This window comes from Mustela putorius, unplaced genomic scaffold (genome assembly GCF_011764305.1).
Source record: "Mustela putorius furo isolate JIRA1106 unplaced genomic scaffold, ASM1176430v1.1 tig00000145_pilon_pilon_pilon, whole genome shotgun sequence".
Lineage (NCBI taxonomy): Eukaryota > Metazoa > Chordata > Mammalia > Carnivora > Mustelidae > Mustela > Mustela putorius.
In genome coordinates this window covers 13,874,834-13,902,159 of record NW_025421294.1, presented here as the reverse complement: position 1 = coordinate 13,902,159, position 27,326 = coordinate 13,874,834, and the positions used below count along the sequence as shown (strand labels likewise).

Here is a 27,326-nt window from a genome sequence, read left to right as displayed (position 1 = left end):
TATCCTATTTTATTCATTAATATTAATGCGTCAGCATCAAATACCAGTTCACAGCCACTACTGTCAGTGACTTATATACCAAATAATCTAATATCTATAGATACCGTATCATGAAACTTAAAGGAGAGAAATGAGCAAGACCGTGGAAAATGAAAAAAGAGAGGGGTAAAAAGTAGGACATAACTGATATGTGTACAAGGTATTTTAAACTCCTGATTAAATAAACCAGTTGATGATTAAAAACAAATGATCGCATGTCTTCTGTTTATGGGAGACTCGTTTGAAAAGAAGGAATCTAAAAAGGAGAAGTTGTTGAGAACTCGGAGATAAAGGAAAGTAAAACTGGGTGTGCCTTGAAAATCAGATGACTGGGAATAAACGGTTCTACACTCTGAGCAGGGAAACTGGGTCTCTGACAGTTGAGCGAAGACGGGAAAATGAGGAAGAGTAAAACAGACATAAGTGCACGAAGCAGGAGAAGAGCCGTCACAGGTTTCCTACAGCAGGAGGGAAAAAGTGATTCCTTGGTGCAAAAAGACTCCAAATCACCAACGTGGCATTATCAAAGAGTTAAAAAGGAAACAAAGGGCAACTGGCAGGTTACACGAGGGACGGGACGTAACTTTGAGGCGTTCCTATGCCTGTAACTAGTAACTCCTTACCTCCTTCCTCCCCCAACCCCCTTTTAAAACACTGAACAAGGAAAACTACCTTGCCACAAGGCAGAGGAATTTAGAGGCAGTCAGAAGGAAGGCAGACTTCTAAGTTGCCTTCTAAGGTGTATTTTAAGGGGCAGGAATCTAGCCAGAGGTACGACTGCCACACCTCTACTTTCAGCCCTCTCCCAAAAAGACAGCATGAAGGCCAAGAAAGCCTGTTAAATCTGGCCAGTACACTCCACTTCCCACCCTGACGCAGACCATGAAATCACCATTAACTCTTCACCACCCAGGTAAGATGACTGTAGAAGATACCAGTACAAGTCTATACGATTAAACTACTATAAAACTTCTGACATGCACTGAGAGTGGCAAGAGAAAATGCAAAAGCCCACGCACATATGAAATTATTAGAGCCCAACAGGAAGCTGACCAGACAGGTCACTCTGGGTTCCTTTCGGATTCGAGCAGATGACCTCACCAGAGACAGTGTTACCAGAGGACAAGCTGAGTGCCACGGTACTGCACTTGGACAACCTTTCTACCTAACGGACAAAAGCACTAGAGTGACATTTCCTTTAGTATCTCAAGTCCTTTTGCTTTAAAAGAAATGAAAGCTTAGATCATATAATAATTAGAATCCCATTTTAGTATATTTAGATTTGAATGAAGTGGAGGAAAGCAGACTACTTGTTACAAATATAAAGACAAAATCATGACCACATTACTCTCCCGCTTCACGTCCTTCACTGGTACACTGCTGAGCTTCGAGTAATCAAGCCCCTTCATCAGGCCCACCAGCTAGTCTGGAACCATCATCTGCTACCCAACTACTTACAATTCCCAATACACGTCATGTTTCATGCTGTGTTTTTTCATCACTGCACCTGAAATGAGCTTCCCAACTTTCCTGGATAATTACAACACAAGAGTCACCGCAGCCACCGTTAACTTCCAGAAACCTTTCTTCAACAACTAGGCTGAAGTGCTCTTCCTTTCTCCAAAAGGAGAGAGATGTACGGCACACATATATCCTTGAACCCACCTTCCACAGTAAATCATCTGCTATCGTCCTTCCTTCTTCCATTCCATCCAAACATGGGCAGGAGTAGGACAAGACTTATAAACAGAAATGTCTGACGTTTGTTTGTTTCTTTGTTTTAATTACATACGAAACGTCCATTAGAAAAATTCAGAAGGTATAGCAAATCAAGAGAAAAATTGCTGGTGAACACTCAACTCCCTGAGAGCCCATCTTTTTTTTTTTTAAAGATTTTATTTATTTATTAGACAGACAGAGATTACAAGTAGGCAGAGTGGCAAGGGAAGCAGGCTCCTTGCCGAGCAGACAGCCTGATGTGGGGCTCGATTGCAGGACCCTGAGATCATGACCTGAGTGGAAGGCAGAGGCTTTAACCTACTGAACCACCCAGGCACCCCCGAGATCCCACCTTAACTCATCTTGAATCCTTAACACCCACCACCACTAGATAAACATACAGTAGGTGCTCAATACATTTAAGCTCAAACAGAATCTAATGTCTTAATGATAAATCAGTTTTTATGTAGTTATTCTAGAAGATGTAAAATTCTTATACCTTTCATATTTCAATGTCACAAATCACCTCTGCTGCTTCCCCACCCCTTCCCCCACCAAAGCACCAATAATAGAGTATTATGTCAGTGCCTCCACAAGAAGTACACTTCAATCAGTTTGTGCTTCGACAGCTATGTTACCTTTGCATAATAATGTTATCACATAATTATGCTGAACTCAAATAGTCTCTGCCAATAATCATGGCAAGATAAGTTACCTGATTTTAACATCTTACCTCTGATGTGTTTTCCCCTTGCAGTGATTACAAATTCTGACTTTATCATCACAGTTCTGGAGAATTAGGAAGTGCAATCTAACACCCCTGCTCTTTCTGCCCTTCTGTAAGAACCCGTGAGCAGTATCAGTATGTGTCAGCTTAAACCTGCAGTACCTAAGGCCTCTTCACAACACCTTCGGCAAGCATTTCAATAATGTGTATAAAATGTCCAGAAACTTTTTTTACATTGTGATCAAAGGCAGTCAGATTAGTGGAACAAATGTATCTATAAAGTAACAGATATATTGTAAATCAAAAACAAATTAAGTTTTGAAAGCCTTCTCAGGGGCACCTGGCTGGCTCAGCAGGTAGAATGTGTGACTCTTGATCTCGGGGTTATGAGTTTGAGCCCCGTAGGGATTACTTAAAAATATAATCTTGGGGCACCTGGGTGGCTCAGTGGGTTAAGCCTCTGCCTTCGGCTCGGGTCGTGATCCCAGGGTCCTGGGATCGAGCCCCACATCGGGCTCTCTGCTCTGCAGGGAGCCTGCTTCCTCCTCTCTCTCTGCCTGCCTCTCTGCCTACTTGTGATCTCTGTCAGATAAATAAAGAAAAAATCTTTAATATATATATATATATATATATATATATATATGTATATATATATACTTAAAAAAAATGTAAGTGGGCAAAAAACAAAGACAAAATAAAACAAAAACAAGGGATGACAAATAACAAGGTTTTAGGTACTGCCTGAATCCTACTTTCCATTGCCTTGGAAGAGTTTCTTCATTTTTAAGGATTCAATTCTATTCTTCAATAAATCAAAAATACTGAAAACTGTCCATCTTCATAAATTTCCAAACATTACCTCAGAAGCAATACAATGTAGTTGTAGTAGATTACATAAGAAAATATTATGGTTAACAGGATATAAACATAAAAGAAAAAGATTAAACAATCCTATAATCTTGCTCTCAAGTGCATATGTAAACTCATTTATAACATAAATTGGAGAGTTTGTTGAGCAGACCAGAAGTGGGGTCCAAGATTATACCTCTCTACCAAGCTCCCGGGTGATGTCCATCCTGCTGGTCAGAGCAGAGGACCACACTTTGAATGGCAAGGGGAGAGGAATGAGAAGAAAGGTAATTTTGAGCTTGATTAGGAAAACACCTGGGATTAAGTCAAGAGTTTGGTCACTCTGTGGAGACAGTCACCTCAAAAGAATGTTAATGATTTTCCTACTTTCTTATTATAAAGACTACTTAAAACGGGAAAAACACTGAAGAATCACACAAGCCAACAGAATCCATACATCAGGTTTGTTTTACTTTTCACAAATTCAACTCACATCCTACCCCTCAAGAAAAATATTTATTTTCTAATTAAGTAAAAATACTGAATGCATGCTGTTTATATTTATTCTAAATGGAAACTCAGGCTTACACCACTCAAATATATTTCTTTTTAGGATTTTATTTATTTGAGAGAGAGAGAAAGAGAAAAAGCCCAAGTAAGGGAGAGAGGCAGAAGGGAGAGGGAGAAGCAGATTTCCCACTGAACAGGGAGCCCAATGTGGGGCTCAATCCCAGCACCCTGGAATCATGACCTCAGCCAAAGGCACACACCCAACCAAGTGAGCCATTTGGGGCTGTCCCTCCATCCATTATATTTTTATCTGGAAAAAGGACTAATGTAACTACATGACTTTTTTTTTCTTTTTTTTTAAGATTTTATTTATTTGACAGAGAGAGACACAGCAAGAGAGGGAACACAAGCAGGGGGAGTGGGAGAGGGAGAAGCAGGCTTCCCGCTGAGCAGGGAGTCTGATGTGGGGCTGGATCCCAGGACCCTGGGATCATGACCTGAGCTGAAGGCAGACACTTAACAACTAAGCCAATCAGGTGCCCCCCCACCTTTTTTGTCATATTTCAAAGCTGGCACTGGGGAATTCAAGAGTTCTAAAGTGAAGGTACAAAGCATCAATAGAAAGTCAACAGCTGATGATGTGTTCATATGATTTAGAAGCCCATTAATATTTAATGCACAGCACTGCTGTGAAATGGCATGAAATACCGAATATCTAAACTTAAAGGGTGTTATTATGGGGGGGGGTTGGTTTTAAAATAAATTAGGATATACATGTATTTACCAACAGATAGTGGCAGGAAGTCACTGAAAGTAAAGAAAGGATCTTGTCTTTGCAAGTCCATACCTTGACCAAAATAAAGCCACATGTCAAGTCAACTGATTATACATTCAGGAAAGACAATCAGGCACCAAGCCAAATCTCAAGGGAGAAAAAAAACTTTTGCTTTTATTCCACATCAAAACAAAATTATATGGAATGTATAAATGCAACATAGGCTAAATCAAAAGTATGCGTAAGAATGTGTACAGCTATTTAACTAGGTATCATGTGGTGTGACTTCACTTTTATTTCTAAACAAAGAAGTTTCATCAGCCTTAAGTGCCCCAGATTGCCTTAAAAATTAACAAACTGCTGACAAAACCCTGAAGATTATGCTGGTTTTACTGAAGCTAAATCCAGTAAAACACTGCCTGTATACCCTAAGCCTCCCGCCTACCTGCCTGCCTGTGACCCTACTGCTCCCTGCATCCTGAAACATACCCCGTCCTAATTCTAAACGTTAAGACCTTACTTATCCTCCGAAATGCCCCTCTACTGGAAGCAGTATTATTATCCTCCAATTTCATCATTTCATCTTCACTCCTTCAAGGCACGTATCTATCACACACACCGTCTCCAAACACGTCTCAGCGCCTGTGCAGTGAGCCCACGAGAGCAACGTGTGCGCTTGGGGAGGTAACACCCACAGTGACTAGGACTTAACAGCAATAGATGTTAGTTGAATTTAGTAACTTCATGGCGGGGCTGAAGTTGTGATTCTCAGGTCAGCAGCCATAACACCATCTGTGAATGTTTTAGGAACGAAAATTTTTGGGCTCCCTGGCATGCAGACTCATTGAATCAGAAACTCTAGGGGTGAGGCCCAGCTATCTTGTATTGTAACAAACTCTCCACAGGATTCCAATGTGACTGAAGTGTAAGAAATTTTGGGGCAAACAGAGTCACAGCCAGACTGAAGAAAGAGTCGCAGCTGCAACCAGAAGTGTCACGTGCTAACATTCAGAACAGAGGAGGTGGAAATTGGTGCTGGCCTTCAAGCCAAATTGCTTTTATATACACTAAGAGCTAATGTTCATTCACAGGGTAAAGGATCTTTTAAAATGATCCCCTCTTTCATTCTATGTGTTGCTATCTCCCGGGAGATATAAGAATAAAATGAAGGTTGTCTGCTAGTTTACTGACATATACACACGGGAAGTTTAGATAAGCCTGAATAAATCTTCCTGAATGCATGAAGTGTCCAGTAATGTCTACAATTAGACCACAAAGAAGCAGCCATTCTCTCAAAGTGTAAAGCAGGTTTTGCCAGGTACTTAACACCACATCTAGTCAGTCTGATTACAATGGGGTTTTACTATTATAGAAGGCACTCCCTCAAAATTCAGCTGTATTTACCTGTACAGGGTTTGCATTAAAAAAAGACAAAAGGAAAATTGTGCCTCACATTTAACCAAACATATCACAATTAAACATCTAAATAATACAAAGCTGCCATAATCCAAAAGAAGTAAATTTATTTTGGATATCTAATTTATATAGCCAAAGACCAATTGCTCAGAATTGATTAGGAATGCTGAGTCTACCCTTAAGCAAACAGAATTTAAATAAAAGCCAGAAAAAAGTGAATTTCTCAGAGAAGACAAGTTTCCATACTGTAGTATCAAAAACAGAGCAGCTGTTAGTGAGCTGTCTTACTCAACTACAGACCCCGACAGTTAAAGCCAGAAATAGGCAAGACTGCTTAACTGATGCTCCAACGAAAATCCATTGTGCTTATTTCTTACCAGACTTTCCAGGCACTGGCAATGACATTTTGCGAAGACCTGAACATCCCAAATGCCAGATGGGAAAAACCCAGATAGCAATGGAATGCCTACACGACCACATCCCACACATCCCCTTCCCGGCCCATGATGGTGCGGTGATTCCCCCCTCCGATGACCATGCCCTCCCTGCCTGTTCTCTTGCAGGCACTCCATCCTGACCTCTCCCTGTAACTCGGACAAGGTGTCTGCCATGCTGATGGAGAGGTCAGTGGGTAAAAGCCTGAGCCTATCACCAAGCTCCTTGTAGGTAGCACCCTAAATTTCTCCCTTTCTCTTTTCCAAACCATCATCTCTTGAGTTGGTGACTACTCTCACCACCAGTTTATTGTAGTTTTGTGCCGCAAAAGTGTTGGCAAACCCCGCCAGGAGCTGTGCTTCCGATTTGTCCAGCCCCCTTGGGTTTCCTGGCACAGAGCAACTGGCCCCAGTAGCACCAGGGCTTACCGGCTAGGTTCCTGAGTTGGTGGCAGTGATAGGTCATTTGGGAACACAGCTAGTTGTGCACAATCTTAAATTCACCCTGCCAAACATCCTAACGTTACAGATACCATGTGAGGTCGTGTTCCCATCATCCTGGGGATTTTAAGCACTGGCTCACAAAGTGCGGTCCTGAGATCAAGCACAGAGGTAGCAACATCTGGGAGTGTGTTAGAAATACATATCCTCACCTCCCACCCCACCTGAGGATGAAACGTTGAAATATGTGTTTCCAATGAACCACTAACATTTGAGAGACACTGATCTAAGGAGTCCCTAAAGAGAATCTTTACCTGGGCAGAGTGCTATAGGTCTGAACTGCCTGTGCTCATTAGTAATTTTTTTTCCCCCACAAATGGAAAGGACTGCCATTCTCATTGGCATAAGCAAGAGCAGCTGGATGTCCCAAATTTACAAGTACAGCCCTTTTCGTTTATAGTAAATGCCCAGGTATTAATTTTAAACAATGAATAGGAGCTAATAAGGAATTAATAAGTATGCTACTCTAATCCATTTATGTTTTCACTTCTATATTTAGGACCCAGGGCCACAAATGAAGCCTGGTAAAAGTCCTCTGACATCAGTGATACAAGAGCACCAGAGTGTGCACATATAAAGGAAAGGCAGAGAGAGGAATAGAAGGAAATAAGAAAACGAATATCGAGACCAAAAGCCAAAATTGTAAGAGAGTACTCTCACCCTCAGATGTAACTCTGACTCATTTATAGTCAACAAAAATGACTCATTTCGGGTGCCTATGTTCCTTTCTTTCCAATGTCAAGCATTATAATTTTATAATTAAAATAAACGTACAGGGGACAGGCTGTGGAGATAAATAAATTAGAGGGGGAAATTACACTATGATCCTAATACATTACAGACAATGTCTAGACTGAAATGTTTTTGTATTTTTGGCATCCCAACCTAAAAATTCAAGAGAAAAGCAATAGGAAAGCCTGAATCCAATGAAATTAGCCTTCACAGCAGAACAGCAATGCAAAGCCACAGTTATGAACCAGAGTTATAAAACTCTGGAACTGTGGCAACAACTAACTCATTCTGGAAATACCAATGGAAATCCCATTTTTTTCTTGGAAGATACAAAGTTTTCTTAAAATTTCATTTCTAGATTTGATTTTCCTTCTCACTTCAGAACCCTAAAGCTTATCAACAGATCTCACTGAAAATATGGGAGGCTGAAGAAACTTTTAAAGTGTAATGGGTAAAAAACTATGTATACTTAAGTCAAAAGTACCATATTATATTATAGTATAGTATAGTATAGTATATCTTGGTCAATTTAGATACACTAGCAATACATATATAATAGAACATACATGGACTGGAAAATGTAATCATATTTATGTCATTTAAAATCAATTATATATCACGTTTTGTCCAAATGGCTCATGTAAGAAAGAAAAATCTCTCAATAAGACATACTATTATAAGAAATTTTTGAGCTAAAATGTATGTACCCAAACCAGAGAAATAATATATGTGTGAAGAAACTATTTTCTTTTTTTTTCTTTTCTTTTCTTTTTTTTTTTAAGATTTTATTTATTTATCAGAGAGAGAGAGGGGGAGAGAGCGAGCACAGGCAGACAGAATGGTAGGCAGAGGCAGAGGGAGAAGCAGGCTCCCTGCCGAGCAAGAAGCCCGATGTGGGACTCGATCCCAGGACGCTGGGATCATGACCTGAGCCGAAGGCAGCTGCTTAACCAACTGAGCCACCCAGGCGTCCCAAGAAACTATTTTCTTAAATAATCAGTTATAATGATATTTTCGGGACATTAGGTAAGCCCTTATCACCCGACTTTCTTAAATACTGTGACAAGAGAAAATGTTAGAGTTTTCCTATTGTGGTGATGCAGGAGATGTTACTGGAGACATAGGCATGGATAGTCCTCTGTATTTCTCTGAGTTTCTCTGAGTCTTCAAACTCTCTACCAAAAGTCACTGCATCTCCTAGTTGTTAAATCTGAGACCTTTCCCTAGGACACTGCAGTGGTATAAGAGCAGAGAATGAGATCTCCACATCTCACACCCTCAGAGCCCAGTGCTGGTGTTGGTAAGTTCATCACTCCTCAAAGCCATTTCTGGACCATTCTTCCCCAGTCCTGTTAAAAAATGCCTTCTTACCTAACCTCAAATCAACAGTACTGCCTTCCACTATTAATTGCCTACTGCATTAGCCATTCCTCCCTCCTTCATTCATTAAGCTTTGCCATCCAACAGCCTCTCTATTCTCTGGCCTTGTTATCAATAAGGAGATTCTCTTCCATCACCATCACTTTTTAAATTTAAGTCCTCTGTGCTAGACTAAGCTCCATGAAGATGAGAACCAGAACTACCTAGCTCATGGCCAGATCTCATGCACACAGCACAGTATATACTCTTGGTTAAATAAAGTGTTTTTTTTTTATCTCCACTACATGCAAAAATTGGGGGCTACTAAGGCCAGTGTAGCTTATAAGAGAACCAACAAGGACAATGAAGTACCTGTGAGTCATGTATAAAGAACAGTCAAAGGGTGTTTTACCCAGAAAAAGTATCTGTTGGTTGATGAGTAATTAAAGTGATAGCTATTTTAGAACATGAGAACAACAATCGTATAGAAAAGTTTATTCCAATAAAAGTTTATTAACAGAAACAGGCTGCTCCAGGGGTTATAGTTTGCTGACCCTCCACGTAGTCCAGCCTTGTATTAAGTTCTGCTCTGTCTCTTAGTATTCTTAGAGTGTATTTTTTAAAAATATACTTAAAAAAAAAAAAGTAAGGCTGATAATTCTGAAACTTGAGATGAGGAATTGTGGCTTTTTGGTTTTTTTTAAGATTTTTATTTATTTACTTGAGAAAGAAAGAAAGGAAGTGAGGGAGCATGAGCTGGGGGTGGGGGGCAGAGAGAGAGGGAGAAGCTGGCTTCCCACCGAGCAGGGAGCCAATGCGGGGCTCAATCCCAGGACCATGGGATCACAACATGAGCCTAAAGCAGATGCTTAATGGACTGAACCACCCAGGTGCCCCTAGTGGCTTTATCTAATGTTACTGGGCCTTCATTTGCTCATCTATACATTAAAGGAGTTGGACCTTTTGGGTTGCAAACACTGTATTTCATTCATGCCTAATAGCGTGCCACATGTAGAAAGGAGCCTAACAAGGTCATTATAAGAAGGCAACCTGAAGTCCTTAAGCTGTCAATGTATGAAATTTCCTTACCAAAAATATACTCTAAGAATACTAAGAGACAGAGCAGAACTTAATACAAGGCTGGACTACGTGGAGGGTCAGCAAACTATAACCCTTGGAGCAGCCTGTTTCTGTTAATAAACTTTTATTGGAATGTAACCACACCCATCCGTTCAAGGACTGTCTATGGCTGTTTTTTCCTGGTACAACAGTACAGATGTCAAATTAACCAAATGGCCCACAAAACCTAAAATATTTCCTACCTGGTGCCTTAAGAAAAAGTCTGTTGGCCCTGCACTATATGACCTATGAAGTTCATTTTAATTATTCATGAGAGATGGGAAGACTTGCATTGAAAGGCTCTTACACAGAAAGTAGGGGTAAAATGGGGAAAAAAGAAAAAGTAGAGATAACAAGTCAAAATATGAACTCAGTTAACCTCCCAGTGATTATACTAGCGGCTCTCCCTAAGCAAGTAAAGAAACCTTCTTTTCCAGGAATACACAAGATAAAACGAACATTGAAGTTTTAACACGCACCTGCCCTCCTTCACTTTCCGTGCATTTCCTCGACATATGTAGTTTTCAATGTAACCAACACTGCAGTTGATTTTTGACCAATCTAGGTCACAAACATCCAGGAAGTGAGGGCGCAGTCTGCCTATTGAATACTTGGCAATGTCAGTCAGGGACTGACTAGCAGCTGCACCAAATAAAAATGTTCCAATGGCTTTGTAAATAGTGGCTATGTAGTTATTCCTGATAAAGGAATTCGAGTGCAAGAGGTTATAGTAAACAGACAGGACTTCTCCAATAATCATCTGAAAAAGAAACAGAAAAATAGTATGTTAAAACAGCAACTAGGCACTTTAAACAAAATTTAAAAAATAGAAAAAAAATTTTTATATCACAATAAAATAAATTTTAAAAACACTCCCCTTTTTTTATTTGCAAATGCAGAGTCAGGATATCTAATTCTAAACCATGAAAAAAGGAGTCAGATCTGCTTATAAAACAATGGCCAAAATAATTTCAAATCTACCTGAAACAATAAGACCTTATTTCTTTTCTGGTACTCAAATAAAATGAATTTTAATAAGCAACTATGTATCATGAATGAGAAAAACCATGGTTTGTTCAAATAACACAAATTTTCCTAATTAGAGTATCCCCTGTGTAAGTACTTTTGATCTGGCAGTACTTCTTAACCAAAATTGCTCTGAATCAAAAACATCCATCATATTTTAAGAAGTAAAATAGTTTCAGGGAGTAAACTAACTAATATAAAAGCAGGGATCTAACACTGAAACCAGCAGACAGAGCCTCCCAGCCCTGCGTTTCCAGAACCCGAGGCCTGGTTAACAAGACTCAACAGACTTTATAAGACTTAACAAGTCTCATTAACAGACCAAACACACATTTGATGCTCTCCTTCTCCATGAAAACATTTCAAGTGACTCTTCCCTCTTTATTTTTCACTGACTTTATTTCTCACTAAAAGTGAAGACAAGGCCTTCCCAGATTCTAGTAGAGTGTGTGTCAGCCAGCATATGCTGCTATAATGAGTTTAAAGGCATGAAAAGCCTTCCCAGTACTTGACAATTCACAGACCTTAAGAAATCCAAAAAATACTGAGGAGAAAATTTGTACAAAATTACACTTGCTGATAAAATAATCCATATTCTAGCTACCTGTGACCAAAATAAATAGTAGAACAAGAAGAATCAGCTTGCTTATTTATGTTGGGGAAGTGAGGAGATAGAACTCACGAAATTTTTCTTAAGTACTAGTTTTGCTGCTTCACCTTAAATTTACATGAACAATCGCATAAAACATTCAAACATTTCCATTTAGTGTGGATTAATTATTTTCATGGTGAACCTTATTGTAGGTAAAATAAATGATTGCCTCCTAAAAGAGCTTTTAAGAACCTAACACTAAAGGAGCACTTGGTGGTCTGGGTGGCTCAGTGGCCAAGCATCTGTCACGATCCCAGGTCCCGGAATCGAGCCCCACATCAGACTCCCCACTCAGCGAGAAGCCTGCTTCTTCCTCTCCCTCTGCCTGCTGCTCCCACCTTGTGCTCTCTGTCAGATAAAGAAATAAAATCTTTAAAGGAAAAAGAAAAACAAAACCTAACGCCAAAAATTCTTTCTTCATTTAGCTCCATGGCTCTGTAATTAGAATGTTAAAACTCTGACGACTATGAATCCCAGAAAAGCAAGAATCAAGTTTTAGTCATCGAATAAAAACCTAGTACCACCATAGTGGCCTCAACAGAGTAGGTGGTTAGAAATTCTAATTGAGGGGCGCCTGGGTGGCTCAGTGGGTTAAAGCCTCTGCCTTCGGCTCAGGTCATGGTCTCAGAGTCCTGGGATCGAGCCCCTCAACGGGCTCTCTGTTCGGCAGGGAGCCTGCTTCCCCCTCTCTCTCCGCCTGCCTCTCTGCCTACTTGTGATCTCTGTTGAATAAATAAATAAAATCTCAAAAAAAAATTTTTTTAATTGAAAGGGGTGCTTCATGGGTAAAAAGTAAACACCCTTAAACATTAAGCCCCAGAAAAATATATTCCCCCATTGCAGTAACTAATGTGAATGAGTTAATCAGATACTTCCCTGAGAAGAGGTCTCTCAGAAGAGAAAAGCCATGTGCACTTCTAGGGATACCACACTCTGCAACTGCACTTAGGTTCTTCCAACCGGCCCTCGTGACCCATGTATTAAAATATATACTGTCTCCTCTGACTATTAAGGTGTCCCAGCAACTGCCTTTAGAGATGTGCACCAAGAGAGGATTTCTCTCGTGTTTCATTATGGAGTTGTTCTTTGATCATTTACAATATATACCAATTACACCAATCAACCACAATTTGAGCAGCTGAAACTCTCACACTTCAGCCATCAGCTGTTCTTAAGAGTGTAAGCACTCAATTATTTTCCAATTCTTTAGGGCCACCCAAACCCTGGTTCTCAACACTGGGGACAGAAAGTCAGCTCACTAGGACAATTCAGAGCCATGGGCACAGATGACAAACTGATTCACAAAGGTAAGCTGAAACTTAAAATCCTTGATGCTGGGAAAGGGCAGGGGGACTCTAAAGCTGACCAATGCTGGTCAACGTGTATTGTTTTTTATTATGCCCTCCATCCTCACTGAGACAGACAAGAGACAAGTTCTAAACCGACTTTCTAAATGTAGGGATGTGTCTGAGCATTTCACTACTCATGACAGCCATATTTTTGTTTCATTTTAACACTTTGTCCTGCCCTTTGAGCCATTTATGCCAATGCTTAGTCTTTGGTGAAGTCTACACTTAAGCTGACTGTGGCCTTATCTTATAGCTGGGATCACTTCTTATGCATTATTTATACTCCAAAGATAGGATAAATTATTAAAGAACTAAAGATAGTGTCTGGGGGATTAAAACAAAATGCTTTTGAAGATCAAAGCTAATAATTACCCAAATATATGTAATTCAAACCATTTAAAACCTAGGCACTACAATATTTTCTCACCATCTCTTTTATAGCTCCATCAACCCAGACGATTTTATACATCTCTATACTGTCCCTGTATTATATGCCTCCCCTTCAGGACCCACCTTCCCAAAAGTGTAGTCTAAAATCACTGGTGTACTTCTACTTCTTCCTAAATATCTTAAACTACTTTCATTCCCTTTATTCTACGGAATCTTTTTCAAAAGTCAAAATGGATTAAACAGGTATTTATCAACTCTCATTTACCTTAACCTCTCACGGTATTTGACATCACTGATTATTTCTCCTTATTGAAATTCTCCCATGGCTTCTGAGAAGCTCTACTAACTCTGGTTCTCCACCAGGCTCCCTCAATCACTGTGGATCATCTGTAAGCCTGGTCAAAGACCTGGTAGGAAGTCTGAATCACAGTCCTCACTTTTTTTTTTTAAAGAACTGATTCACTTTTTAGTTAATAAAATTAAACATTTTTTTTTTACATGTCTAACCAAGTGCTCCAATCAGGGGAGTTAATAAACAAAGTGAAAATTTTTTTAAGTTAGTACATAAAACTATCAGCCTGTGCAGTGTTGGCTGATATGGCTGATATAAAAATAGTACTTTCATAGCACCTTTAAAAAGTCTGTTCTTTTTTAAGAAACCTACACTTAATTTGTAATTGCTTTATTAAACACAGAGATAACTTTCTCAGAGCTGATGGTGAAATTGTCAAAACTTAGGAATTTATTAAATACAAATAATGAGTTCTTGCTCACTGAGGGTTCTAGTCAGGTCCTTCACTCATGCAGGCCACACCTACACTCCAGGAGCCTGGCCATCAGAGTGCCGTCCTGCTGCAGGCCCCTGGTCTGTACTGGATTTCGGTAGTTTTGCTTGTGCAGCATCCTTTTGACTGAGACACAAAGTCAAACCGAACTAAAAGACAAGTCCATCTGCAGCAGGGTTCGAGTACTCCAAGGGAGCATCTTTTCTGGACCGAGCTACTACAGCTGACCCTTTAACAGCACGTGTTTCAACTGAGTGAATCCACTTTTATTATACAGTACTGTAAATGTATTCTCTCTTTAGGATTTTACTAACATTTTCATTTCTCTAGCTGACTTTATTGTGTAATACATGTAACATAAAAAAAATATGTGCTAATTGATTCTTTATGTTCTCAGTAAGGCTTCCAGGCAACCAGGCTCTTAGTAGTTAAGTTTTGGGGGAGTCCAAATTTTTAACACCAATTTCTGACTGCATCAGGTATCAGTGTCCCTTAACCCCATCTTGTTTGAGGGGCAACTCTATTCGCAACTAAGTATCCTACTAAAAACTTTAAATTCAGAAACACACATTTAAAAAAAAAGATATTATTTAATAAGGGGGTAGGAGAAGAATAAATGAAACAAGATGGGATTAGGAGGGAGACAAACCATAAGTGACTCTTAATCTCACAAAACAAACTGAGGGTTGCTGGGGGAGGGGAGTTGGGAGAAGGGGGGTGGGGTTATGGACATTGGGGAGGGTATGTGCTATGTTGAGTGCTGTGAAGTGTGTAAACCTGGTGATTCACAGACCTGTACCCCTGGGGATAAAAATATATTATATGTTTATAAAAAATAAAAACTAAAAACTAAAAAATTTTTTAAAAAGATTGTATTTATTTAGAAACACATATTTTTTAAAAAATCTACTCTTACTGCCTTCCTAAAGGAACACTGATAGGCTTGGCTTTCGTTCTTTCCGTAGTAAAAATTCAGTGTAAAGATCTGTCTAGATTAAAGGGATCTGCTGATTTCTTAAAACTTCACCATACTAAAGGAGGGTCAACCAATATCCCCATGTAATTACTCTCATGTCATTACCACACCTAAGACATGCCGGGTTCCACAATGCCCGGCTCCATGGCAGGCAGCGAGGGTACTAAGAAGAATGAAGCAACATCTCTGCCTTCCAGGAGCTCACAGTCCCACAAAACAAATATGTTTATGAGACAGGTTTTCTTTTATTAATTACATACCACAAATAATGAGTTGATTCATTCTCAATGCTAATAAGGAGCTGTGATAATTCTTGAATAAAACACTGAATTTCTAAATTAAGACTTTTTTTTCAATAAATACCAAAACAGACAAGGCATACATGTTATCTCATTGACCTATCTCCTGGTTGGGCCGTAGTTTCTACTTTAAATCAACATAAATCTTTTTTCTAAAGTTATCAGTCATGGAGCATAAAGTTATTTAATCTAAGTCATAGACTCTTTCAATTGAGAAATTATTAAATAATCTAGTGCAATCCCTTGATGTCGTCTTCTTAGCACAATCTCTAAGCATTCCCACCTGAAATCCTAAAAGCAATAGTTACTCTTAGGTTTCAGTACCAGTAAAAAATTTCTTGCATTCACTGCTGATTATAGATAGAACTCTGGCTTTTCTGGCATTATATAAAAATTCTTTAACAGGGGTTAGAATGAAGTCTTGACATTAGTTATTCTTCTCTTTTAGAACTCTGTAACTAGAAAGTAGGTACATACATACAGATTCCACAAATTATAAAGCAATAACCTAGGTATAAAGAGTGCTAAAAAACATACTGCTATAACATGTATCTATTGCATGATTACTATAACAGCAGCAAATTAGAGCTTTAAAAATCACAGTGAACTGGAAAAGATTAGCATAAAAGTTATACACATTCAGTAAGGTTCTTTTAATTATATACTGTTATTCCTTTGGTTCCACTTAAAATAGCTGGGATCATCTTGATCAAATAACACCTTCAATTAAATGTTAAAAAAATACATTGTTTTGGACATTTATGCACTCAATCATTAACAGATTAACACAAAATTAAGCCAACTGCCCAAAAGTGATAAACTTGGAAAAGTGGATTTGACTTACAACAATAATACTGAATGGAATGATTATTCCACCTAATAACGCATAAGGTATGGTGTCTTCTTTGTAAGGGTACTTGATGGACTCATCATTACAGAATATTCCTCGTTGGAAGGGGGTATGCCTTGAAGTAAGAATTGCAAAAGGCAATCCAGCTAGCAAAAGGAATAAATGAAAATATCATTAAAATGGAAATATGAAAATTAATGAATGGCAATAATTAACCCAGAGACTGTTTAAAAATGCATTTGCCATGAAAATAAATGAGCACACATAAAAAGGAAATGCAGCAATGCATGCAACACAAGTTAGAAAGATTACAGTTTAAATTATAAAGGTAAGAAGAGGACCAATGCTTAACCAATCTAACCAAGAGTATCTTCTTCCCTTTGTTTCTGCCCAAACACGCAGATTGCAGAGAAGACCAAAAAAAAATCCCTTCTCATATTCTTGTTTGCCGCTCATAGGGTTTTCAACACTATTCCCAAACCAATTTGTCATGCACTCTGCTTCTGAAAGGAAAACAGCTTTTTGACATTACCCATTTCGTCTCTACATTACTACCACATTTGGACAGGACATGGTCATGGCTAAGCTATCAGAGAATCTAAATAATGTGTTGTCCACTTGCTTCTATACCATCTATATCAAGTTTCAAGCTGCTGTGAAAAGGATCTGAACTTAAACCAAGTTTAAGGAAAATGGACAATGAAATCAAGCACAAAAAGACAGTTCTTTCTGTTTTCATCCATGTTTTCCCTCAAGATTATGTCTCACACTCACCTCCTAAACGGTCTCTTCCCTAAAAGTCAGCTTTAAGAATTCAGGTCTCCTTAACTTCTCTGAGCAGATACACTGATTAATATGCAGCATACCAACTAGGAATGCTCTGTAAGAGAGTTATAGATTAGCAGAAACCTTTAATATGAGGTCTGTGGCAAGACTTCCCCAGGTATGGAAGATATTCTCTCTCAGAGACCCATTCTCCCAGTAGTAATGCCATAACCACCAAGCTAACATGCTCATTGTATGCCTGAGTGTTCTGTCTATGAAGTACCAAGTCTTGATGACTGTTTACAGGTCTCATTAACTCCGCTGAAACTCTGCCTGTCATTACTACAAATATCAAGTATGTTCTTCCTGCAAGAGCTAAAGAAGCACATTCCTAGGTCTTTTATTTATCTCCCTGTCTTTCATCTATGCCCTAAATACATGAACCAAAGTTTTTATCGTTGTGTTAAAAATCATCTGCCAAGAGCGGCAACCCATTAGAAGTCTTTAAGATGTTCACACGGTTCCAAAGCCATACTTCTAGTAAAAGCTACCATTACAAATAAATAAATAAATACATAAAATAAATTAGAATCAACTTTGCTAACTGACCCTTATACTACCTCTCATATCTGATTTCGAACTATCCTCTGATTCACTAAACTATCTGCATTCAGAGGAATAGGGCAAAATGCCCAAGCCTTTAATACAATACCACAGCTCCAGCACAAACCTTTTGCACACAGCAGCACACACTGTGGAGGTTAGTAAGCAGATCTGTGATCAGTTGCTGCCTGCCCTATACAGTAACTAAACGTTCACACTTCAACCAATAGCAAATTTATTTTGTATTCACAAAGAACCACCATTTCTACGGTTCAATTCTACTTGCAAGAACTCTATACATAATAATGGAAAATTTCAATCTCTACATGGCATATTTCTGAATTGGCTGAATTTTTCTTTTCTTTTCTTTTTTTTAAGATTTTATTTTTTTTTTTTTTGACAGAGAGAGACACAGTGGGAGAGGGAACACAAGCAGGGTGGGTAGGAGAGGGAGAAGCAGGCTTCCTGCTGAGCAGGGAGGCCTGATGTGGCCCCATCCCAGGACCTGGGCTCATGAACTGAGCCGAAGACAGCTGCTTAATGACTGAGCCACCCAGGCGCCCCAGAATTGGTTAAATTTTTGTGATTTCGTTTTTGTAGTAGGACAAGAAAATATCTAGTACAGAAATTAAATCCCCATATGATAGTGTCCAAAACTCAGTAGGCTTTATGTCCTTATTCTCAGGAAAAACTCATATTAATAGACCCAAATATATTTAAAAGTTTTCTTAGCAAGCATATCCATTAAGATGGGTTTTGTTTTTTTTCCTCTGACCAAAACAACTATGCTGAAAATTATTTTTAAATTTGGAAAAAAAATTGGGGGTATTTTTTTTAGGATAGGAAGGAAAGAAAGTAAAATCACATACAAATAAAATTAGCCCTTTTTAAAAACAGGAATATATAAACAGGTAAATATTGAGTGAATCCACTGTCAAAGAATTCTGGTAGGTGCTACCAGGAATACAAAGTTATATAAGACATAATATGTTAAGTACAGCAGAGAATAAACAGAAGTACAAAAAGTTCATATGAAGATTCAAAGAGAAGCTCTGATGATATGCAAAAATCTGGTGGTTACTATAGAACTCAGTAGAAGGCACCTAATAAAGACAGAGATTTGGGGATATAAAGGATCTCTGAAGCCACAGAGGTAAAAGAAACTGCAGGACGGATCTGAAATGAAAAGAAGAGGGGGAGTGAGGCAGAGGGCAGCCACAATAATAAAGGGATGAGCGCAGGAGGAAGATCCACTGAGGCAGACCTGGAGGCCAGAAGAAAGGTCAGGAGAGAGGAACATCACTGAGATTAAGTCCAGAGATAGCATCTCTGGATATGATGATTGAGCCACAGTATCTAATACATTTTTAAGTGCCAGACTTGCAGTAAAAGTGGTTTTAATAAGAAGAAAGGATGGAAGCCATACCATGGAGATTTTAGTAAGGAATGATAAAAAAGTAATTTTTTTAAAAAAAGCCGGAATCTACCACAAATGCACACTATTCTTTTGAGAGTGTGAGTGAAGAAAAGTAATTTTATCACAGAAGGTCTTAGAAATATTTTAAATTAATAATATTTGCGATATAGGTCCATGAGATCTATTTTTTCAATGTCACTGTTCAACACCATTTCATTTCAGGTTTTTTTTTTTTTTAAAGATTTTATTCGGGGTGCCTGGGTGGCTCAGTGGGTTAAGCTGCTGCCTTCGGCTCAGGTCATGAGCCCAGGTCCTGGGATGGGGCCACATCAGGCCTCCCTTTTTCTTTAAAAAAAAAAAAAAGATTTTATTTATTTATTTGACAGAGAGAGATCACAAGTAGGCAGAGAGGCAGGCAGAGAGAGAGAGAGGAGGAAGCAGGCTCCCTGCTGAGCAGAGAGCCCGATTCGGGACTCGATCCCAGGACCCTGAGATCATGACCTGAGCGGCTTAACCCACTGAGCCACCCAGGCGCCCCATCATTTCAGGTTTATACTAAACCTGAATGTAGACCCCAAAAAGGGGACGGAGAAGATCAAATCACCAGCTGTTCACTGACCCACTTCAGGCTCAAAAAGATGACCTAGCCCAGAATCCTGCTCTAGAAATTTTGGTAATGGAACAAAGACTGACTCAGAGCTGGCAAGTAGCACTGAACCATGTGCAAGAAAGAATGGCTGAAGAAGAGGCTGAGGACAAAGCAGGCCTGCAAAGAAAACAGAAAGAAGTGACTAGCCTGGCCCCTGAGAGTGAGAAATGGGGAAAAGCGGCTTTGGCTCCTATTGCCAAAGGGCCTCACTGATCTTGCTATTTTGGAGCTGTTAAGAGTGCCCGCATCCTGTTCACAAAACCCAGCCTTACTTCAGCTAGTTAAAAAAGGATTTCTGGGCGCCTGGGTGGCTCAGTGGGTTAAGCTGCTGCCTTCGGCTCAGGTCATGATCTCAGGGTCCTGGGATCGAGTCCCACATCGGGCTCTCTGCTCAGCAGGGTGCCTGCTTCCTCCTCTCTCTCTGCCTGCCTCTCTGCCTACTTGTGATCTCTGTCAAATAAATAAAATCTTTAAAAAAAAAAAAAAAAAAAGGATTTCTGCCCCTTGCAACCAACAGAGCCATAACTGAAACAATTCTAAAAACTCTTCCTACTGGGTACCTGGGTGGCTCAGGGAGTTAAGCCTCTGCCTTCAGTCTAGGTCCTGATCTCAGGGTCCTGGGATTGAGCCCCGCATCAGGCTCTCTACTCGGCGGGGAGCCTGCTTCTCTCTCTCTGCCTGCTTCTCTGCCTACTTGTGATCTCGCTCTCTATGTCAATTAAATAAATAAAATCTTTAAAAAAACAAAACAAAAAAATAACTCCTCCTACTGTGAAAAGCATGTAGATTACTAGTTTTTGATTAGCCTATGTAATGCTAGTATGAACATTTCCAAATACTAATCCTTATTTTCATTTCTAATTATTTTCTGAGAATATACTTTTTATGTAGAATTATAGGCCAAAGGATACAAATGTTAAGGTCTTTGACAAACTGCTCCAAAAAGGTTATTTTATATAATCACAATTTACTCTATCAGCCACAGGGTATAAAAATATGGAGAAATCCAAAAATTTAAGTAAAAACATCTGATGCTATTGTTAACTACAGATTTCAAGGCAAAAGAGAAGGGTTCCATTTACTCTTTTATCAATGTATAACGAACACCCTTTTCCTTTTACCTTAAAGATTACACCTCCAAGACAACTCCTTTTCCTCATTACTCAAATGACTACATTTGTCAAACTATGTTTTTCTTCATATTTCAGTTTATGAAATTCATTTTTATTCCCTTTTTGAAAAAAAAATTTACTGAGGTATAGTACACAAACCATAAAATTCATCAACTCAAAGTATACAATTCAGTGATTTGGGTAAATTTATAGAGTTGTACAGCCATCACCATAATCCAGTTTTAGAACTTTTTCATTACCCCCCAAATTCATTCACACAAGCCCATCTGCATTCAGTCCTTGCTCCCACTACCAACCCAGGCAACCACTCATCTGTTTTCTGTTTCTACACAGATTTGCCTTTTCTGAGCATTTCAGTTGAATGCAATCATTCAATATGTGGTATAACTTAAGTCCTTATATCACTTAGCATATTTTTGAGGTCCATCCGCCTTGTAGCATGCATTTTTTTCCTTTCTTATTGCTAAATAGTATCCTACTGCTTGGATAAACCAAATCTGGTTTACCCATTCACCAGTTAATGGATATTTGGATTGTTTCTGTTTTTGTCTAGTAGGAGTAATACCACTATAAACATTCACGGACATGTTTTTGTGTGGACATGTATTTCCCTTTCTAATGAGTAGACACCGCAGAGTAGAATGGCCAAATCATATGTATGTGTGTATGTGATAAGTTTACATTAAACTTAAGAAATTGCCAACCTGTTTTCCAAAGTGGCTGTACCACTTTACACTCCCACATTCTGCTTTTTAATATGCCCACATAGCTAGTCACATTCACACATTTAAGAATCAGATTTTCTGCATGGTAAACTCCTACTTAACTCACAAATAAATACAGCCTTCTACTTTCTACTAGTGAATATTTATCATGGTTCAAAAGAGAATGTATGAGACAGTAACTCACCACTTCACCAACTAAATACCACCAAAGCGCTTCTCCATCCTTTACCAGAGATAGGAAAACATGGTCAGATGCCTGGGTGGCTCAGTTGGTTAGGCCTCTAACTCTTGATTTCAGCTTGGGTCGTGGTCTAGGGGTTGTGAGATCAAACCCTATGTCAGGCTCCATGCTTAAGGGGGAGTCCGCTTGGGATTCTCTCTTCCCCGCTTTCTAGTAATCTCTCACCCATACAGGTGAGTGCTCTCTATAAAATAAATAAAATAAACAAAACTAGTCACACAACATCTTTAACTTCCTCTGCACAAATACTCAGCATCTTAAAACCATGATGTAAACAAAGGTGTTAGCTGGAAAGACTGGCGGTGGGGTGTCCAGCAGAACTAAGAAACTGTGGTTAAGAACTTTTTTACATGTGAAGAGAACTCTCCTAATAGTGAAAACTACATGAACACCTCCATAAAATAGTGTTTTAAGATTCATCAGTGGTGTAGCATAGATGGATATCTTGTTCCTTTTTACTGCAAAATGGTATTCCATTACGGAGTTATAAAACTATCCCATGTTCAGGGAAGAGTGGCATGCGACTCCTGAGTTCACAGCAGCAAAGTATTAAGGGACACAATTCCCCAGGGCTAAGAGCAACAGCCACCAGCCTGAGAAATCCTGACACAAAACTGTCAGGCACCCTGAGGTGAGGCACACTTTAGTAGCCTCAAAGAGGAACAGACCCCAGTGGCAAATAAAAGATAACACCAAACAGAGAGGACTATGTGCATTTGTGAAAGACCTCAGGGATCATATTCTTCTTTTAATGACTGAACAAGAAGGAAGGATGTAGATATGGAGACTAGAACTATAAAGAATATAAAGGTATAGATTGAACTGTAGAATAAATGGATCTATTATTACTTTTGATACTTCACTTTGACTAAACAGATAGGAGAGGTGTTAATTATTATTATTATTGTTATTATTATTAGGCCATTTGAAAACCTACCTTAGTTTGCTCACCAATGGGGAAATTCCAAGTAGGAAAGAGTCAGTTTTGAAAATACAAGTTGACAAAGATGCTAGTGAGGACCTGAGATATAATCATACTTTAAAAATAGTAAAAAGAATATGTCAATGCTTTATTTCTTTTCCTTCTGCTTATATTTAAAGAGCACAAAACTGTGGTGACTACTTAAGAAAACCTGTGAAGTTACTCTGCCCCATTTATGCATAAAATATAGTACACTTGGGTACATGGGAGTACATGATAAAATAAAGTTCAGGAAACAGAGGGAGTGAACCAGAAACAAAAATAATTACTGAACTACACCAAAAAATAAGAGTAAAGAAGAAGGAACTAAGATCAGTTTTACTGTTTAAAGCACCGAATGTATTTCTTTTGCTATAAACAATTCAGAGCAGTCGCCTTACATACAACACACTCTCATGTTATACAGAGTGCTGATATGAGTATATTTCATTAATATTAATCTTTACTAGAGGCACAGTTTTTTTCATGAAAAATAACTTTTTCAACCAGCATATGAAATTATAACTAAAATTAACTAAAACTAGAACATTCTCCTATTGGAAAATTCTATCACTAAATCTTATGAAAGAACTCTGAAAAGTTTAATATTAACTGTATTGGAACACAATTCAGTACACTGAACAAAATCTTATGGAACTCCATCTGTAACAAGTCTGATGAATTCAGGAAGCTTAAGGGAGATATAAAAATAACTTATGTTTGTCAACATTAAAAGATAATATAATTCAACTAGAAAAGGTAAAATCTCAAAGTCTTGCATACCATCTCTTTAAGAAAGAAGCAATCATTCAATTCAACCATTAAGTGGGGTCATACTACTCTGTACCAGGCACTAGGCTGAGGGGAGACTAACTGCAAATACAACATGGATCTTACAGTAGTCAAGTTGTGGATTCACTTTCAAAGTAAGAGTCAACAGCATTTGTTGATGGATGGATTTGACAGGAGTGTAGGGAAAGAGAAATGAAGGACGACCCTAAGGTTTTTCCATTTGAGAGACTAGAAAAGGGGTTGGAGTTGGGGGGAGGTGACTGGCTGGCTCAGTCAGTAGAGGATCCAACTCATAATCTAAGGTTTGGTTGTGAGTTTCAGCCCCATGTTAGGCATGGGTCCTACTTAAAAAAAGAAAATAAAAATTTTCAAAATAAAATAAAGTTAAATTAACTGAGACAGGGAAGATTGGAGACTGAGTATCAGAGCAGGCAAAGGATAGATTTAAGAGTTCATACTTTGATGCATCATGTCTGATGTACCCCTCAGTAGAGATATCAAGTAGGGAGTTGTACATAGAGCCCACTGGGGGAGAGGTCCAAGCTAAAGATGTACATTTGGCACAGAGTGGGTATCAAAGTTATGAAACTGGATGAGATCACCAAGAAATGAGTATGGATACAAAACTTAACACAAAATGGATTACAGAGATAGAACAATACAGAAAACTATAAAACCTTAAAAGAAAACAATTTTAGGGGCACCTGGGTGGCTCAGTCATTAAGTACCTGCCTTTGGCTAGGGTCATGATCCCAGGTCCTGGGATGGAGCCCCACATCAGGCTTCCTGGGAAGCCTGCTTTTCCCTCTCCCACTCCCCTTGCTTGTGTTCTCTCTTCACGGTTTCTCTGTCAAGTAAATAAATAAAATCTTTAAAAAAAAAAAAAACAGTTTTAGAAGTTTTTGTAATAGGGTTAAGTGAAGAATTCTTGGACACAACACCAAAAACACAGTCTATAAAAGAAAAAATACCAGGACACCTGGGTGGCTCACACAATTAAGCACCTGACTCTTAATGTCGGCTCAGGTCATGATCTCAGGGTCATGGGATTGAGTCCTGCATCAGGCTCCCCACTCAGTAGGGAGTCTGCTTCTCTCCTTCTCCCTCTGCCTCTCCCCCTGTTCATTCTCTCTCTCTCTCTCTCTCTCTCTAATAAATCATCTTTTAAAAAAAAGAAAAGAAAAAATATCAACTTGATTCTTCAAAAGTAATTTTTTCTCTCAAAAGACATTTAACAGAATGAAAAAGATACAGGGAAGACAATACTTGTAAATCAGATATTCAACAAAAGACTTTATGTATTCAGAATAAATTAAGATCTCTCTAAACTCCATGGAAAAAAATTAATATAAATAAAGTGAAATCTCACCAGAAAATAAGCAAAAGCTTGAACATATACTCAACCAAAGAGTGTACATGGTTATGCGGCAACCACATGAAAAGGTGTTCACCATCAATAGCCATTAAAGAAAAGCAAATTAAAGCCCTAAGGACAAATCACTGCATACCTATTAGAATAGCTAAAGTAAAAATACATTATTGGTGCTGGTGAAGATGTACAAGTGGACCTCTCAGCCATTTCTGGTGAGAATGAAAAATGGTATAGCCACTCTAGAAACAGGTTAGCAATTTCTTAGAAATTTAGATATACATATACCAAAAGACAGCAATTCTACTACTGGGTAATCTACCCTAGAAAAATGAAAATTATGTTCACCCATACAAGTACAGCCAAACTTTTTTTTTTTTTTTTGACAAAGACACAAAAGCAATCCAATGGAGAAGGAAGAATCTTTTTTCAGCAAAAGATGTTGAGACAATTAGTCATCCAATCACAAATACCAAAAAAAAAAAAAAAAAAAAAAAAAAATGAACCTCACAGAGTTTTTGTTGTAATAGTCAAAAACTGGAAATAATCAAGATGTCCCTAAGACATCAGAAATTCAATTTCAAATATATACTATATGAATCCATTTATATAACAAATGACAGAATTATAGTGAAGAACAGATTATTGGTTGTCAAGTGTTATGCAGTCAAATGCTCTACCCCTGAGCTATACCCCCTGGTTGTCAAGTGTTATGGACTGGGGAAGGGTGTGACTAGAAAGAGACAATGTGAGGGAGTTTCTCTGGGGTGATCAACAGTTCTGAACAGTTACACAAATCTCTACGTGTGGTAAATTTCACACACACACACACACACACCCCACAGTAAAAACTGGTGAAATCTGAAAAAGGTCTGTATTTCCATTAGTACTGAGACTTTTACCCTGGTTATGTAAAATGTTATCACTGGAGGAAGCTGGGTGAAGGGAACAGGGAACTTTCTGAACTACTTTTGCAACTTGTAGGAGAGTCTAAAATTATTTCAAAATAAAACATTTTTTTTTCACTGTTTTCTGAAAGCTGCTGATAGATCAAGTAAGATGAAGATCACCAGATTTAACAACTTAGAAACTGCTGGTGACTGAGAGGAAACTGTTTACATGAACATGATGGTTAGAAAGCAGAATGCTTAAAGCACAGACTCTGGTGGGGTTTAAGTTATTAGAAATGGCATCAAGTAGGATATGATCATGGAAGTTTAATAGCTGAGACAGACAATGAAATGGATCTCTGAAGTTGAAAAGTTAAGGGAAATGAGAATTTCTTACTAAATCTGGGGAGGGGAGGATCAGCTTATTTTTGAAAGATTCCCAAGGAGGCTACTGACCTATATTCAAGTACAGTAAACCATGAGATATTCCTCTAGAGTTACTCTAAGGTCTACAGAAAAGCTTATGAAAATCCTAAATGAGTAGTAAAATTGGACAATGAGAGAAGATTAGGAGGAAAAAATACATGCAAAGTTATTTTGCTTCCACTTAAAAGGTGAGTAACTGGCAGTATCTTTCCCCAAAATACAACCCAAAGTAGTTTGCTACACTGGGAGCAATATCGGGGAACTCTATTCTTAAGAAAAAGGACAGACTTTGATTGGTGTATTATTTGCATCACTGAACCTGTCCTCTTCTCATGGCTTTCTAATTAACGGAAGAGCATCCTTTTTCAGTTAGATAAATACATATGAACAGATTAAGTGACTTGTACAAAGTCACACTGAATTTCAGGGATAGAGCAAAAAAACAGATTCAAATTCAAATTTTCACTCTTAAGGAGTTTAGATCAGGGTTCAGAAATTGCTCCGGTAGATAAAGTCAACCTAGACAGACAAGCTCCACCTTAACCTTTACTGGCTGCTATCACACTAATCCCAAACTTCCTGCCACTATTCCCTAATCTAATCTTCACCACCTTAACTCACAGGAAACTTTCAAATGACAAAAGAAAACCAAAACAGAAGAATCCACAGGACTTACCCACTTCCATCAAAACAGATCTACTTCACACTGAAGTATTCACAATGAAGTATTGTCAAAAAGAATGTGAACAACAGAGTAAGTTAGACTTGAGGTTAAAATCCCAACCATGCTTTTTGGTAGCTATAAAGGAAAAATACCTACTAGCCTCAGAGAGCTGCAAGGGGGAGAT

General features: G+C 38.6%; 1 protein-coding gene across 2 annotated transcripts in view; it reads right to left on the bottom strand.

Annotated features, from left to right (window-relative positions):
- PLPP1 (phospholipid phosphatase 1) overlaps window positions 1-27,326 on the bottom strand; it is a 92,007-nt gene that overhangs the window by 18,694 nt on the left and 45,987 nt on the right. Inside the window, exons 2-3 of one of the 2 annotated variants that reach the window (XM_004744654.3) lie at window positions 16,502-16,653; window positions 10,660-10,940 (exon numbers count right to left, since the gene is read on the bottom strand). In XM_004744654.3, coding sequence (XP_004744711.1) covers window positions 10,660-10,940; window positions 16,502-16,653 — 433 coding nt within the window. The remainder of the gene's footprint in view (window positions 1-10,659; window positions 10,941-16,501; window positions 16,654-27,326) is intronic. The other variant, XM_004744653.3, reaches the window with a different exon arrangement.